At 36.1% G+C, this 14,024-nt stretch overlaps 1 protein-coding gene across 1 annotated transcript; it reads right to left on the reverse strand.

Annotated features, from left to right (window-relative positions):
- Positions 1 to 4,454: 4,454 nt before the first annotated feature.
- On the reverse strand, positions 4,455 to 10,630 carry LOC143917308 (uncharacterized). Its single transcript, XM_077438792.1, has 2 exons — positions 9,592 to 10,630; positions 4,455 to 9,462 (listed from the first exon to the last, which is right to left on the reverse strand). Exon 2 carries the CDS (start codon positions 8,985 to 8,987, stop codon positions 4,455 to 4,457), a length of 4,533 nt encoding a protein of 1,510 aa, XP_077294918.1. The 5' UTR covers positions 8,988 to 9,462; positions 9,592 to 10,630.
- Between the last annotated feature and the right edge of the window lie 3,394 nt (positions 10,631 to 14,024).

A 14,024-nucleotide genomic window follows, 5' to 3' on the forward strand; every position in this document is an offset into this window, starting at 1 on the left:
ATTTAATTTCTGATCGTACTTGTCGTTCGGTATATAGAAATGTAATTTGATGCTTTTTGAACCGTTTTGGATTTTTAATTTAATTTAAGTCGCTCGCAGGCGAATTCTCGACACGGCCGAGCGTAGCTCAATATTTTTTAATGCTGCAAAATATTTTTTTGTAAGCGTACTTTATGCGAAACCACAAGATAAGGGGTGGTCTGTAAAACAATAAACAAGGGTAACCTCTTTCCGTTATGGCGCAGACTTTAATTTTTTTTTTGCTCTCGCGTTTTGTTTACACCCCTCGCGAGATTTTTTTACGCTCATCTCAAAGTGTGGCTCGTGTGCGTGTGTTGTGCTGTTATGCACGCTTTTTGAACATTTCGTCGCAATCAACACTAGAAACCCCTTTTGAATCGTCTTCATTGTGAAACGTGACGCAACTTTTTTATTAATAAAAAAAATGGTACTATAAAAGAATACCCAATTTTTTAATATCATACGTTACTGCAATTGGCTTTAAATTTTTGTTTCACACAGGCAAAACAATTTCTTTTGGTGTATACTTGTATGTATGTATGTACATATATCTTCACTTGATTTAAATTAATGAATTTTTAGTTCAAATAAGATTGAATATTCCTTCGTCACGGAATTTTGCAATAGTTCCAGTTATCCACTGACCTAGTTTCTTGTGATGTTCGGTGCGATCGAATTCATAAAAAAATCTATATAGGACAATAGTGCTCGCGTCAACCCCAGCAAGGGGTTTTAATAACCCCAGCCCTTTTTTTTATAATAATAACCCCACGCTTTTATTGTATAAAAAAGGTGCGCGCGCGCGTTTTTTTATACATCAAATCAAAGGCGCCTCGTCATCTCACTTTGAATCGATTAATTTTAAATTTGTATATTAAATTTAAATTTATATATCTACACAATATATTGTATGCATTTATTTAATCATCTTCAACTTACGCTTTAATCTGATTCTTCAATTTAAATTCATTAATAGAAACAAATTTCTTTTTAATAGCCATTCTTGTAGATGCATTCTTAATGCTGCTTAATGCAAAGGAAATTGGACTGCAATTATTTCAGGTACACAGATTTTCACAATCACGATCTTTAATCATTAAAATATCAGACTAAAAAATGACTTTCTTATTATCTATATAAATAGGTAGATATATGTATACAGAGAAATGTAATAATAATATTGGTAAACAAAGCTTTCTTGGACATTGAGTATTGTTTCTTGTGTACTTTTCGATATTGATTCTGAATCCGTCATACAACAGGCACCAGTTTTCCGCAATTGTATTTTCCATTGTTGCGGGTTAGCCCAACTAGCCTTAATTAATACTCTATACTTATTCATTACAACATTTTTAGTCCAATCATGTATATGATGACCGTTAAGAATTGCCTCATCTGATTCAATATCGTCAGCGATGAGCAAGGTGACCGATTCCACCAGGACATATCCATCATGGAATCGCATTATCAAGGCAAGTGGATCCCAAACATGCTGGCTGATTACTGTTTGACATTAAAAATAAATATTCCTATTGCAAAATACAGAATCATGTAAAAATACCTTTTGAAATGTCATTAATATTAGAATTTAAGCTATTAAGTTGCAAACAAATTCGAAAAATATATCTTTCGAAATTTTAAACGCGTGTTGCTGAAAACTCGTACACAAATTTGGAATCAGATTCAGAGTCAGTGGGAAAAATATTATAAGAATGACCCTATTTGATAAAAAAAAAAAAACACGAAAAAAGTGACTTTAAGCGTCACAGTGTTGTAAGATTGTGGTATGGCTATCGCCATACTTAATTAGATTCCGCCACAGTTGTTTTTAGTGTTTGGTGTTCGACTTATATCTGATAAACATTTGTTCATATTACTCGCAAGATGGGCAAGTGCATCGTTAAAAGTTGCAAAACGCACAACAAACACGATTGTAATGGAAACTACATAACTAAGAATGGCGATAGCCATACCGCAATCTTACAACGAAATGATGCCTAAAACCATTACAAGTATTATTACATTTCTGTGTATGTATAGTATATGTTAAAGTCAAATAAGTAGATAGTACCTGTGGTAAGTTTGATCTTCTAAAAATTTTGACACTACGTATGCACATCATATTATATATGAAGCCTAGGAAGTAAAGCTTTGATATTTGAAATAATATTAAATAACAATATGTTTTTCTTTTCATTTTTACGAAAAAACTGGCGATTTTGCTTTCCACAAATTTTATTCCATATAACTCTATACATATGTATATTACACTTCAAACAGTGATACAAAAAATAATTGAAAATTGTTAGAAAATTTTAAATAAAAAAAAACAAATGATTATTTTTATGAATGATATATATATTCAAAGCGATTCAATACAGCTTTATTTTAATAAACACTTTCTTCAATTAAATATACATCAAATTTGTTCTTGATATATGGAAAAGACTTCGATAATGGTTTGATGTAGTTTATTGAAATGTAAAATTTGCACGTGGTGGTTCAGCGGAGCGTACGGAACACAAGTTGTCCGTACGCCGTCTGCTCGAACTCTGTCGACCGTCGCGTATTTCCGCTTGGGCCGACACTAATGCCAACTCGTCAATAATGCCAATCGACAATCAGTTAATAAGACTGTTTGCCACACGTCATTACAAAAGTCGGAACATAGTCCCACATAGGAAAACTGTTGAACAATACAGTTATTCTACAGAGTTACAGCATTACTGACGAGTCGTTTACAATAAATCATAGCTCTTAAAATAATTAAATAGAGGGTGAATAATGAAACCTTTGCCTCATCCAGTGTGAGGATAAAATCAATTTATTGGTTCAGTAATATTTCAACTTATAGGTATACCTCTGGTGAATGTTGTTTCTATTTACATTAAAATTTTTGAAATCTCCTTTGAAGCTGTGAATAAGCATTACAAGATAAGTTTACTTTAAAGAAGAGAGAGTGGACTGTATATGGTTTAAAACTTAAGCATTCCTCATCTTGATGTTAACTTAGACAATACAATGTTGACACTGTTACAGTTGTCAAGACAGATCAGCTATTACCGATCAACTAAACTTGATTAGTGAGTGTAATGCTCCTAAGTTAACTTGATTTCATCAACAAGTAGCACAAACATTGCTAAATTAAAAGTAAATTGGAAAGTCATTCATTCATTCCTACAAGCAGGAAATGAAGGCGAACTATGATTATAGATGTCTCTACGTTAAACATCGAAATGTTCAGTATTATAATATTTACTTATTCTATGATTCACATAAATACTATAAACAGTAAGAGTTAACTTATGGTTTCATAACAAGAAACATAAGACCTGCGGATGACTCCCGGCAGGTTATAATTAAGTAGACATGAAATAATTTAAGATGCTCCATTAAGTGTGGCTTGGAGACTAACATTAACAAATCATGAATCTAATTTTAACTGTCAAATTTGAACAGTTTATTTTAAACTCGGATATAATCCTTCCGAGTGATGACATGAGACAAGTCTTATATTATAAAGACAAAATGATTAGATTAAATTCGGAGATATATACTGCCGAATGTTAAAATGAAAATAGCTTAAATTATACACACAACACAATTAAAGTGAATTACGGAGTACTACTATTAACATTGAATGATTTAAACTCATGATTACATCTAATAAGTAATATGAGTTGGGGGTAGTGTCTTCGGGTTAAACTAAGCTACCGAAGTTGACGGAATTGAAGCTGCTGTTTCTCCTCCCTCTTGCTGATCTTCCTTCCTGTCAAGTGGTCCTTGTGGTAGAATCGGCAATGGCGCCACTAGATGACTGGACCGACGAAACTCTCCGCTGGCAGTAAAGACGTCGACGACTCGAACTCTGCCATCTGGTCCGGGATACAATTTAGTGACTCGACCCAAGACCCATCGGGTTGGCAGCATGTGTTCCTCCTTTAACAGGACCATTTGACCCACACTCAGATTGTTGCTCGAGTCCTTCTTCCATTTGTGTCGTAACTGCAAAGAATGTAAATATTCCGCCGACCAACGTTTCCAAAATGCTGCTGTGGTCAATTGTATCTGAAGCAGATTGGCATGGACATTAGTGTTATATTTAACCTCCATTGGAAGAGCGAGTAAGGATCTGCCAATTAAGAAATGTCCAGGTGTGAGGGGTAAAAGGTCTAGTGGATCCGAAGACAAGGGACTAAGAGGACGGGAATTCATGCAAGCTTCTATTTGAGTCAATACCGTACAAAATGATTCGAAATTTAAGGTGGTGGCCTTTAACACCTTGTTTAAATGAATCTTCATGGATTTAACCGCTGCTTCCCACAGCCCTCCCATGTGAGGCGCCCTTGGCGGGTTAAACTTCCAACGAATCCCTTCGGAGGCTACATACCGTAGTAGCTTCTCCTCATGAGGACGTTCGTAAATTAATTTTACTAAATTAACGAGTTCACGACTTGCACCGACAAATTAGTAGCATTGTCGGAATATATCGTATTGGGCCTGCCACGTCTGGCTACGAATCTTCTTAAACAATTTAAGAAATTTGAACTCGTTAAGTCTCCGACAAGTTCCAAGTGAACTGCCTTACTGGAAAAACACACAAAGACACAAACGTAACCCTTAATTATCTTAGAATTCTTATTGCAACCACTCTTCACAGGAAAAGGTCCTGCGAAATCTATCCCCACATGACTGAAAGGAAAATTCGCAGTGGTACGTTCAAGCGGGAGTAATCCCATTAATCTATTGTGTGACAGTGGTTTATTTCTGAAACAAATGACACATGAACGCACCACTCCTTTGACAGTATTATGTCCGGCCAATGGCCAATAGGTCTGCCGCAATAACGACAGTAAGGCTTGAGTACCCAAGTGAATATATTTCAAGTGCGCATCTCGGACAATCATGTGTGTAAGTTTATGCTTATTTGACAAGATAATGGGTGACGTTGATAGAGTTGTTCCCAGAGGAAGTCTACTTCCAACACAAATTAAATTCTCGTGGAATAGAGGGGACAATTTAGCTAATTTACTGCTACTGGGAATTGGATGTCCCTTGCTCAGCAAACGATATTCCAATGGAAATGATTCCATTTGCGATAACCTTATCAAATTATTTAAAGCATCTTTTAATTCTAAAGCGGACGGTTCGTTATTTTCTTTAACGTTTAATTGTTTATTCCTTAGTGGCCGACGAACATATGATAAAACTCGAAGGAGTCTTGGAAGATGAGAATGTTTATCTATCCAATTATTTTCCCTCACAAGGGTAGCGTTAGTGACTACCCTTCTCTCTGGAAGATCTATTGTGATCTCAGGAGGTCTTCGAGGCCATCGTGATTCGTCTAATTTCAACCAACTAGGGCCGTCCCACCATAACGAATTATGATTTAATTCTGATGGTTGAGTCCCTCGAGAAATTAAATCTGCTGGATTGTCTGTAGAGGAGACATGGTACCACTCAATGGGTTGAGATATTGATTGGATTTCGGCCACTCGATTGGCAACGAAGGTGGTCCATTTACATGACTCTCCTCTAATCCAATGCAATGCGACGGTTGAATCCGTCCAATAATATTTTTCATTAATATGAATTGTTAATTGGTCTATTGTTGACTTCATTAACTTTGATAATAACATAGCGGAGCACAGCTCTAAACGCGGAATAGTTACAAAACTGAGCGGAGCGACTCTCGAACGAGAACACACAAGATGACATTTGGAATTTCCCAATTGATCAGTACATTTTACATAAATACAAGCACCATAAGCTTTCTCGGATGCGTCACAAAATCCGTGTGCCTGTATATTAATGACATTATTTAGTATTATCAATCTAGGAATTTTATAAAGTTTCATGACTGTATTGGATAATTGACAATCTTTCCATTTTTTGAAGATTGTCTGAGGAATGAATTCATCCCAACCAATGGTTTGTTGCCAGACAGATTGCATTAATATCTTATAATTAATTAACAATGGAGATAATAGTCCTAATGGGTCGAAGATCTGACTAATTACTGATAAAAAGTTTCTTTTTGTTATATTTTCAGTCTCGACTTCGGTTTGAACCTTAAATACAAAAACGTCTTCCCGCGGTTTCCAAAATAAACCTAAAGTTTTGTGTGATTCGTTAGAGAAGTTAAAATCTGAACAATCGTCAGCTTTAACATCCGTGATTATATCGGAGTTGTTCGATGTCCATTTGCTTAAGGGCATACCGGCTGATAATAATATGGTTTCCAGTTGAACCTTTAATAATTTACCAGCTTCAATAGTATTAGTTCCCGTGAGCAAATCATCAACATAAAAATCACGTTCGATCACTTTACTAGCGATGGGATATTTGTTTCTATTCTCCTCTGCTAACTGATTTAGACATCTAGTAGCTAAAAATGGGGCTGAAGCAGTTCCGAATGTTACTGTATTAAGCTTGTAATGCTTGAATTTACTCTGGGGATCTGTTCGCCAAATGATTCGTTGTACATTTTTATTTTTCTCTGCTATTTGAATCTGTCGGTACATCTGCTTAATATCCGCAGTAATCACGTATTTATGGAGTCGAAAGTTGAGTAGTAAACTTAACAAATCTGATTGGACATTAGGTCCCACCATCAAAATATTATTTAGTGAGATATTAGACGTTGTCTTTGCGGACGCATCAAAAACTACACGATATTTAGTGGTAAGGCTAGACTCCTTAACCACGACGTGATGAGGTAAATAACAATGAACCTCATGTGCCTCCGGAGGTTCACACTCTGACATATGTCCTAAATTTATGTACTCTTCTAAAACTTTATTGTATTCCATTTTTAAATTATTATTGGCTAAAAAACGTCTTTCCAAAGTTTTGTGTCTTTTCTCCGCAATGTGCAATGAACTTCCTAATACTACCGGGGAATTTTTATATGGTAAAGCTACACAAAATCTACCGTTTTTATCTCGTGATGTGTGTGCTTGGAAATGTTCCTCACATCTTTTCTCCTCAAGAGATTGATGTTTTACCATAGGAACCTGGTCGATCATCCAAAAGTTTTGAATGTGACTGTCTAATTGACTTAAGCCTATGTGGCTCTTCCCTGGAGCATTATTTACTTCGGGATATGGACCAACTATTGTCCATCCGAATTCGGTATCCTTTAAGATAGGCATACCTTTTCCTAACTGGATGGTTCCTGCTTTCATAGCATGAACGCAAATCTCGGCGCCGAGCAATAAATCGATTGGCGTCGGTTTATTCCAAAGGGGATCTGATAACTTGATTCCCGCTGGTATTGAAATTAACTGTTGATCCAGTTTCACAGTTGGAATTTCGCCAGTAATTTCTGGTAATACCAAACACAACACTTTGGTTGAGTAATTAGTGGTTGAAGACCTTATGGTCACCTTGGTGATGTGACGAATGCTACTTTCTTGATTAGCGATACCTACAATTTTTTGAGAGATTTTCTCTAATTTGAAGTTATTCTTCTTAGCGAAAGATGTGGTAACATAGTTGACTTGTGAGCCGGAATCTAATAATGTGCGACCCTTAACGACCGTTCCATTGGACGTTATAATGTCTACTTGTACCGTCGGTAAAATTATCTCCCTTTGAGAGAAATGAGTAGAATGAGCATTAATTGACTTCCTTCCCGTATTATTGGAACTAAATGTATCGTCCTGATGCAACAAAGTGTGATGGTTTTGTTTGCACCTTAAGCAATTATAGTTAGACTTGCAATTTGTTATCTTATGCGATGAATTTAAACATTTAAAACACATGTTATTAGATTTAACGAATTCATTTCTTTCCATACTGGATTTTGCCTTGAATTTATCACATTTGCCTATGAAATGATTATTTCGACAGAATGCGCATGCGTTTACCTTACTTGATGGGTTTTTGTTCGCGACATGAGTTCTCATGATTCTTTGACGACTATGAGGGAATTCCTTCACCGTAGTTACAGATGCAGTAGATTGTAATACATTACATCTATTCTGCAAGAATGTCTCTAAACTTTCATATGGTGGCATTTCTCTGCTAACCAGCGATATTTCCCAGTCTCTTACTATATTAAAAGGTAATTTCCTTAGAACTAAACATGTTACCCATGGATCTAAAATTTCTCTCGCGTAACCCAACGATTCAATGTTTTTAATACACACTGTTACCTGATTCAATAGATTTCTCAATTCGATATGTGATTCTCTTGTGATTAATTTTAAGTCACAAAGTGAATTAATCCTAGTTTTGAGATTAAGTCTTGGTAAATTATATTGCTTGTCTAAAATACTCCAAGCTATTTCGTAATTGTCTGAGCTAATATCTAAACCTGATACAGCTGCCAAAGCGGGACCGATTAAGGATTGATGCAAATATTGCAATTTCGTGACATTCGAATATTCCGTTTTGTTTCCTATTATATTCTTAAAAGCTTGTTGAAACGATTGCCATTCAGATGGATCTCCCTGAAATGTGGGAATGGTTAACGTCGGTAACTTATCTCTAGCAAATTTAATTGTTGCTTGCTCTACCTTTAGTTTACTATCTTGAAAGGATTGGCAATCTAATGCTGCTTTAAGATTTTTAACTGTTATTGTAATTGCATCGTACTCTTCGTCTATTTTGGCCGCTTTCGGTATGTCTGTAAGGTTATCTAAATACTCGTAATGGAGTTTTCGGACATAATCGTATGCTTCTTTAATGGTTTGATACTGTCCTTCATCTAATTCGGAGGATTTATCTATTTTTCCTTTTAGTCTTTGTACCGCGCCTGAATACCTTAATTCTATTGACGTCATTATGACTTCTACTTTATTTTCCTTCGCTAATATTTCTATCGATTGAGTCTGACTTCGAGTCTGATGTATTCTAGAGCTTGACCTGTCTCTAATAGGTTCTACGTCCCTAGTTGGATTTCGACCTTTATGCGACTTGGAAGTCGAAGCTTCTATTTCCTCGTTTTCAGCACTTGACATTTGTTTCAGAAAGTTGCACTATTTCGTCTCATAAATACAGTTGTTCTCTACTATAGCTGTCAATTGAACTATTCGTAGAGATAAGGTAATAATATTCAATGATTAACCGTGAATCTTAATATTCTACTTTAACTATTATCACCAGAATCTATCCAACATATTTTGGAAGAAATTACAACCCTAAATTGGTGGGTGCTTGATTTAAACCACTTTGGGGCTACAAGTCTTGTGATTTATTTTAAATCACCACTGTTTCATCACACATTATGAAACAAAGAGATCTACCGATGTATGAATATGCCGGTATGTACTTGATTTAATCCACTTTGGGGCTACAAGTGTAATTCCACATTTATCGTGGAAGGGGGGGGGGGGAGGGTGTTTCTACACACATTAAGAAACAAAGATCTACCGATATGCATATACCGGTATGTACTTGGTTTAAGCCACTTTGGGGCTACAAGTATAATTCCACATTTATCGTGGAAGGGGGGGGGGGGGAGGAGGGTGTTTCTACACACATTAAGAAACAAAGATCTACCGATATGAATATACCGGTATGTACTTGGTTTAAGCCACTTTGGGGCTACAAGTATAATTCCACATTTATCGTGGAAGGGGGGGGGGGGGAGGGTGTTTCTACACACATTAAGAAACAAAGATCTACCGATATGAATATACCGGTATGTACTTGGTTTAAGCCACTTTGGGGCTACAAGTATAATTCCACATTTATCGTGGAAGGGGGGGGGGGGGAGGGTGTTTCTACACACATTAAGAAACAAAGATCTACCGATATGAATATACCGGTATGTACTTGGTTTAAGCCACTTTGGGGCTACAAGTATAATTCCACATTTATCGTGGAAGGGGGGGGGGGGGAGGGTGTTTCTACACACATTAAGAAACAAAGATCTACCGATATGAATATACCGGTATGTACTTGGTTTAAGCCACTTTGGGGCTACAAGTATAATTCTCCACGTGCTTTGCTAATTTTACACTACATCTGATTTTACACTTTTAATACGAAATTCGATGCGACCGATGAAACCTTCCTTCGTAGCGCGATATTATTTTATACAATCGCGTTAATTAATTGTTATACTTTAAAACATATTTTAAAAACTGACCTACCCACATGATTGCCTTTTGAACAGATTGCCTGAGATTGAATACATTCACTTACTTGAATATCCTTTACGATGTTTATGTGATCGTTCCGATAATTTTGGATTACCTCTGTGTCCCATGCGTCTTTGTAGGTTATGTTTTTATTTATATATTTTCTGCGTCAATCACGCGGTCATGTACCTCTGTACATCAATCAATATATTGCTGAAATAGAAGCAAACATGTTATTAGTATTGGAAAGGTATGGATAGTAACAAAGGAACGATACCGATTTCTTAATTGACATCCATTTTTTCTCGACCACGTTTTTTCCTATTGGTTTGTCCGTTTGGTGTTGTGGCCTAGGTTACTGGTGTCCGGTTCGAAGTGACCATCATGGAAAAGACTTCGATAATGGTTTGATGTAGTTTATTGAAATGTAAAATTTGCACGTGGTGGGCCAGCGGAGCGTACGGAACACAAGCTGTCCGTACGCCGTCTACTCGTTGACTCTGTCGACCGTCGCGTATTTCCGCTTGGGCCGACACTAATGCCAACTCGTCAATAATGCCAATCGACAATCAGTTAATAAGACTGTTTGCCACACGTCATTACAAAAGTCGGAACAATATACATATTTGCTCGTCAAGGATATACATTGTAGATGGATGCCAAAAAATGTATCACCATTAAAAGCTCATCGATTATATTCCGAGGAAATACTGCATGTATGTACGAAGATGAAATACGATTTGAACTAATTTTTCCCATTATAAAAATCCACATTATTTTCGCCACGCCGTCACTGACCGTTTGATTCGAGTGTGCTTTGGAGGATGGCCCGGTGTTAAGAAGAGTTGAGAGTAACGGCCCCCGTAGCCACCTGACGCGTGCCGAACGCACAGTTTCTGCACTGTGAATCACATTTCACCATTTTTTACACCATTATCCATCACTCTTCAAGAGCTAAATTAATGCGCAGTGTATATTTTTTTCGGCCGCGAAGACGAGAAAAAAAAACGGAATGAGAAAAGGTGTCCTATATCGAAGCTGAACGTAGACCCCAATTCACACACTCATAAATCGATTTACTTGGCTATATTTCATTTTTATTTATATTTATACTTCGGCGGGTGGTTGTTTAAGAGTCCTGCTAATTTTCGTAGAACAAATATCTAAAGTAGGATGGAAAATAACTCACAAAATTAACTGTCATTCCGAATGTTGTCAACGGCAGCGAAGATCAAGTGTTTCGAGTTAATCTCGACTTTTCTTTTAAAAGCGGTAGCGATTTTTAATATATTTTTCAATTTAAATTACTGAGAATTCATTGCAAGTATTAATAGATAAATGTGACCTTTTAACTTCGGTTGAAATGAAGCATATAAGACGTACTTGAATTAATTAAAGAGTTATTTCTGCGATGGTGAAATTCTCTTTTATAAATCAATAGCATCTCGAGGCTAAAAGATTTCAATTGAGCTATGATAAAATATTTACGGAAATCAATGACTTGGAACAATATGTTTATTTTTTAACGCAGGGAGGCTTTAAAAGGATTAAACCATCACTTAATTAAATGCCCGTTTACAGTGACGTACAATAGCGAAATAATATAACATTGTACGAGAGTAAATCAAACATTTATAACGCTCCACAAAGAGAAAATAAGTAGGCCATCGATAACGCAGATGGTAACCAAAAAAAAAAAAACATCTGACGGAGTTTTTTTTATGCGAAAAGCGTTTTTTAACCTAATAACGGGGTTTCGGGATTCCCTTACTCTTATTTATTATTTATATACGAAGCGGTCGCTGTGTTAAACCTTTTGCCGACCGATCGCGAGCAAATCTCTCTTACACACTAGCATCGTCTTTGAAACATGTGATACTTTAGCAATTCTAAAGTGATGGATTCAACCCTTTTCATCCGAAAATTTATAATTTTTTTAGCACCAAAGCAACATATGTTTTCAATTAAAATTCTCCGAGTTTGCACTCGTAACGCGCGACTGCATCACAATCGATACGAATTTACCTGCCACGTGCAACTAAATGCATGTGCACAATGTTTACTCTGTTGCTCTCGAGACCACTCTGCAGGGTCTACAATGGCTGTAGTAATCTTGCACATTTTTTTCCGCGCGATATCATTCTATTCATTGTGTGCAATCGAGGGCATGTATCGAATCTGCCATTTGTCATGGGTTTTCTTTGGACGTGTACATTTTTGGATCAAAGCACTTTCGAGGATATTTCAGTGGGTAGACATTGATCTTATTCTGCACTGCGTGCATTTTTATTCAAAGCGTTTGATTCTTCTTTTACAATTCAAAAATGTGACCGATCTCATATGGATAGGTATATGGGTTAGGATGACGCGTGCAAATTTTAAACATGGAACTTTTTTCGTTTTCAAGTATTTACTTTAATATGTACCTACATATGTGATATCTCTGTTAGTTAAATTTTACTTTAAAACTAGCTTTGCTCGAAACCTTGCCATATTCCTCTCTGCCATTTTTCTCTACTATATTTATTTATTTAAAACAGAAATATACAGTATTACAGTATTTTTTCTACATATTTATTTATTCATTATTTTATTTATTTATTTAAAGTTAGGAATTCCAAATGCGCTCAATGGTCAAAAATATAACAGAAAAGAAATAAAATAATAACTAAAGAAATTAGACACGACAAAAACAAAATTAGATATTAACCCCAACCATAGGTGCCACTACATGTTGTCCAAGGCGACATCTATGATCAAACTTTTATACATGAGTACCAAATACCATCATACTGATTGTATACAACATATCCAGAAGATTTTCATCTTCCCAATTCATCGAGCAAACCTAAAGATTTGATTGCAGTGTCCCTTAATATTGGTGCTCCTTCACTAAATTCAAACAGGGGTCGATTGTCCCGACATTACATCGTCATCGTTATCGATCGTCTTGCAAACATTCAATCGATTACCAGCACTCAATCTCACTCCGCAGCCCTTCTTGCAACTTGTTGAGATTATTGATGCGAATTAACAATTGTGAAACACTAAAAATTGTATTCAATCTATTGAATAAACCTTTCACCATCAATTATTTTTAATCCAATACTATTATTACATTATTTAAAATATGAAGATGAACTTTACACAAATTCAAATTCAATCAAAAAAGTATTTGCATAACGAGGAGATATAGGGAACGGAATATGTGGGTGAAAAGTATGACAAGGGTAGTTGATATAATTATGAGGCAATGGGTGGATCACTTGTCTAGAAGAACGGACCAAAAGTGGACAAAATAAGTGCTAGTATGGTACCCGAGAGAATGTAAATGGGTGAAAGGAAGGCCGCAAGGATAATGGGGGGATGAAATTAGACACACGTGGGGGGTGAGATGAGATTCGCGAAAAACAGAGACGAATGGAAGCTTGGCCTTCATTCAGCAGTGGATAGTGAACGACTGTAAAAGATGATGATGATATGAATGTTTGCTTGTCTTTTCGGTACCTAAATCTATAGTTTATAATTTAAAGTTACGAAAATTGGTATACTTTCTCATGGTATACTAACTTAGACCAAATATGGTCAATGGAAAGGGTTGAAGTCTTTGGAAGTGGTTTTTTTTCTACTCTCATTCATTTGAGCGATCATATTTGTACACACGAATATTTAATTCATACACGCATGATAAGTTATGCAGCCAACCGCAAAAATCTCTGAATTGCAAGTAGATTTTCACTCATTCTAGTATATTTTGATTTAGAGCGACTTTAACAAAATAAAAGGGAAACGAATTCAACAGTTATGTATGCACTTTTTTATAGAGCGTAACACGAGATGCTGCGCGTGTAGCATTCGCATCGTTGCGCTTTAAAAATCTGTTGAAATTCCACGCGACAAGGAAAAAATCAG

The sequence above is a fragment of the Arctopsyche grandis genome, chromosome 9 (genome assembly GCF_051622035.1).
Source record: "Arctopsyche grandis isolate Sample6627 chromosome 9, ASM5162203v2, whole genome shotgun sequence".
Classification (NCBI taxonomy): Eukaryota; Metazoa; Arthropoda; class Insecta; order Trichoptera; family Hydropsychidae; genus Arctopsyche; species Arctopsyche grandis.

Excerpts from the sequence above, each read along its gene's own strand:
- LOC143917308 (XM_077438792.1), bottom strand. The coding sequence starts at position 8,987 with ATGTCAAGTGCTGAAAACGAGGAAATAGAAGCTTCGACTTCCAAGTCG.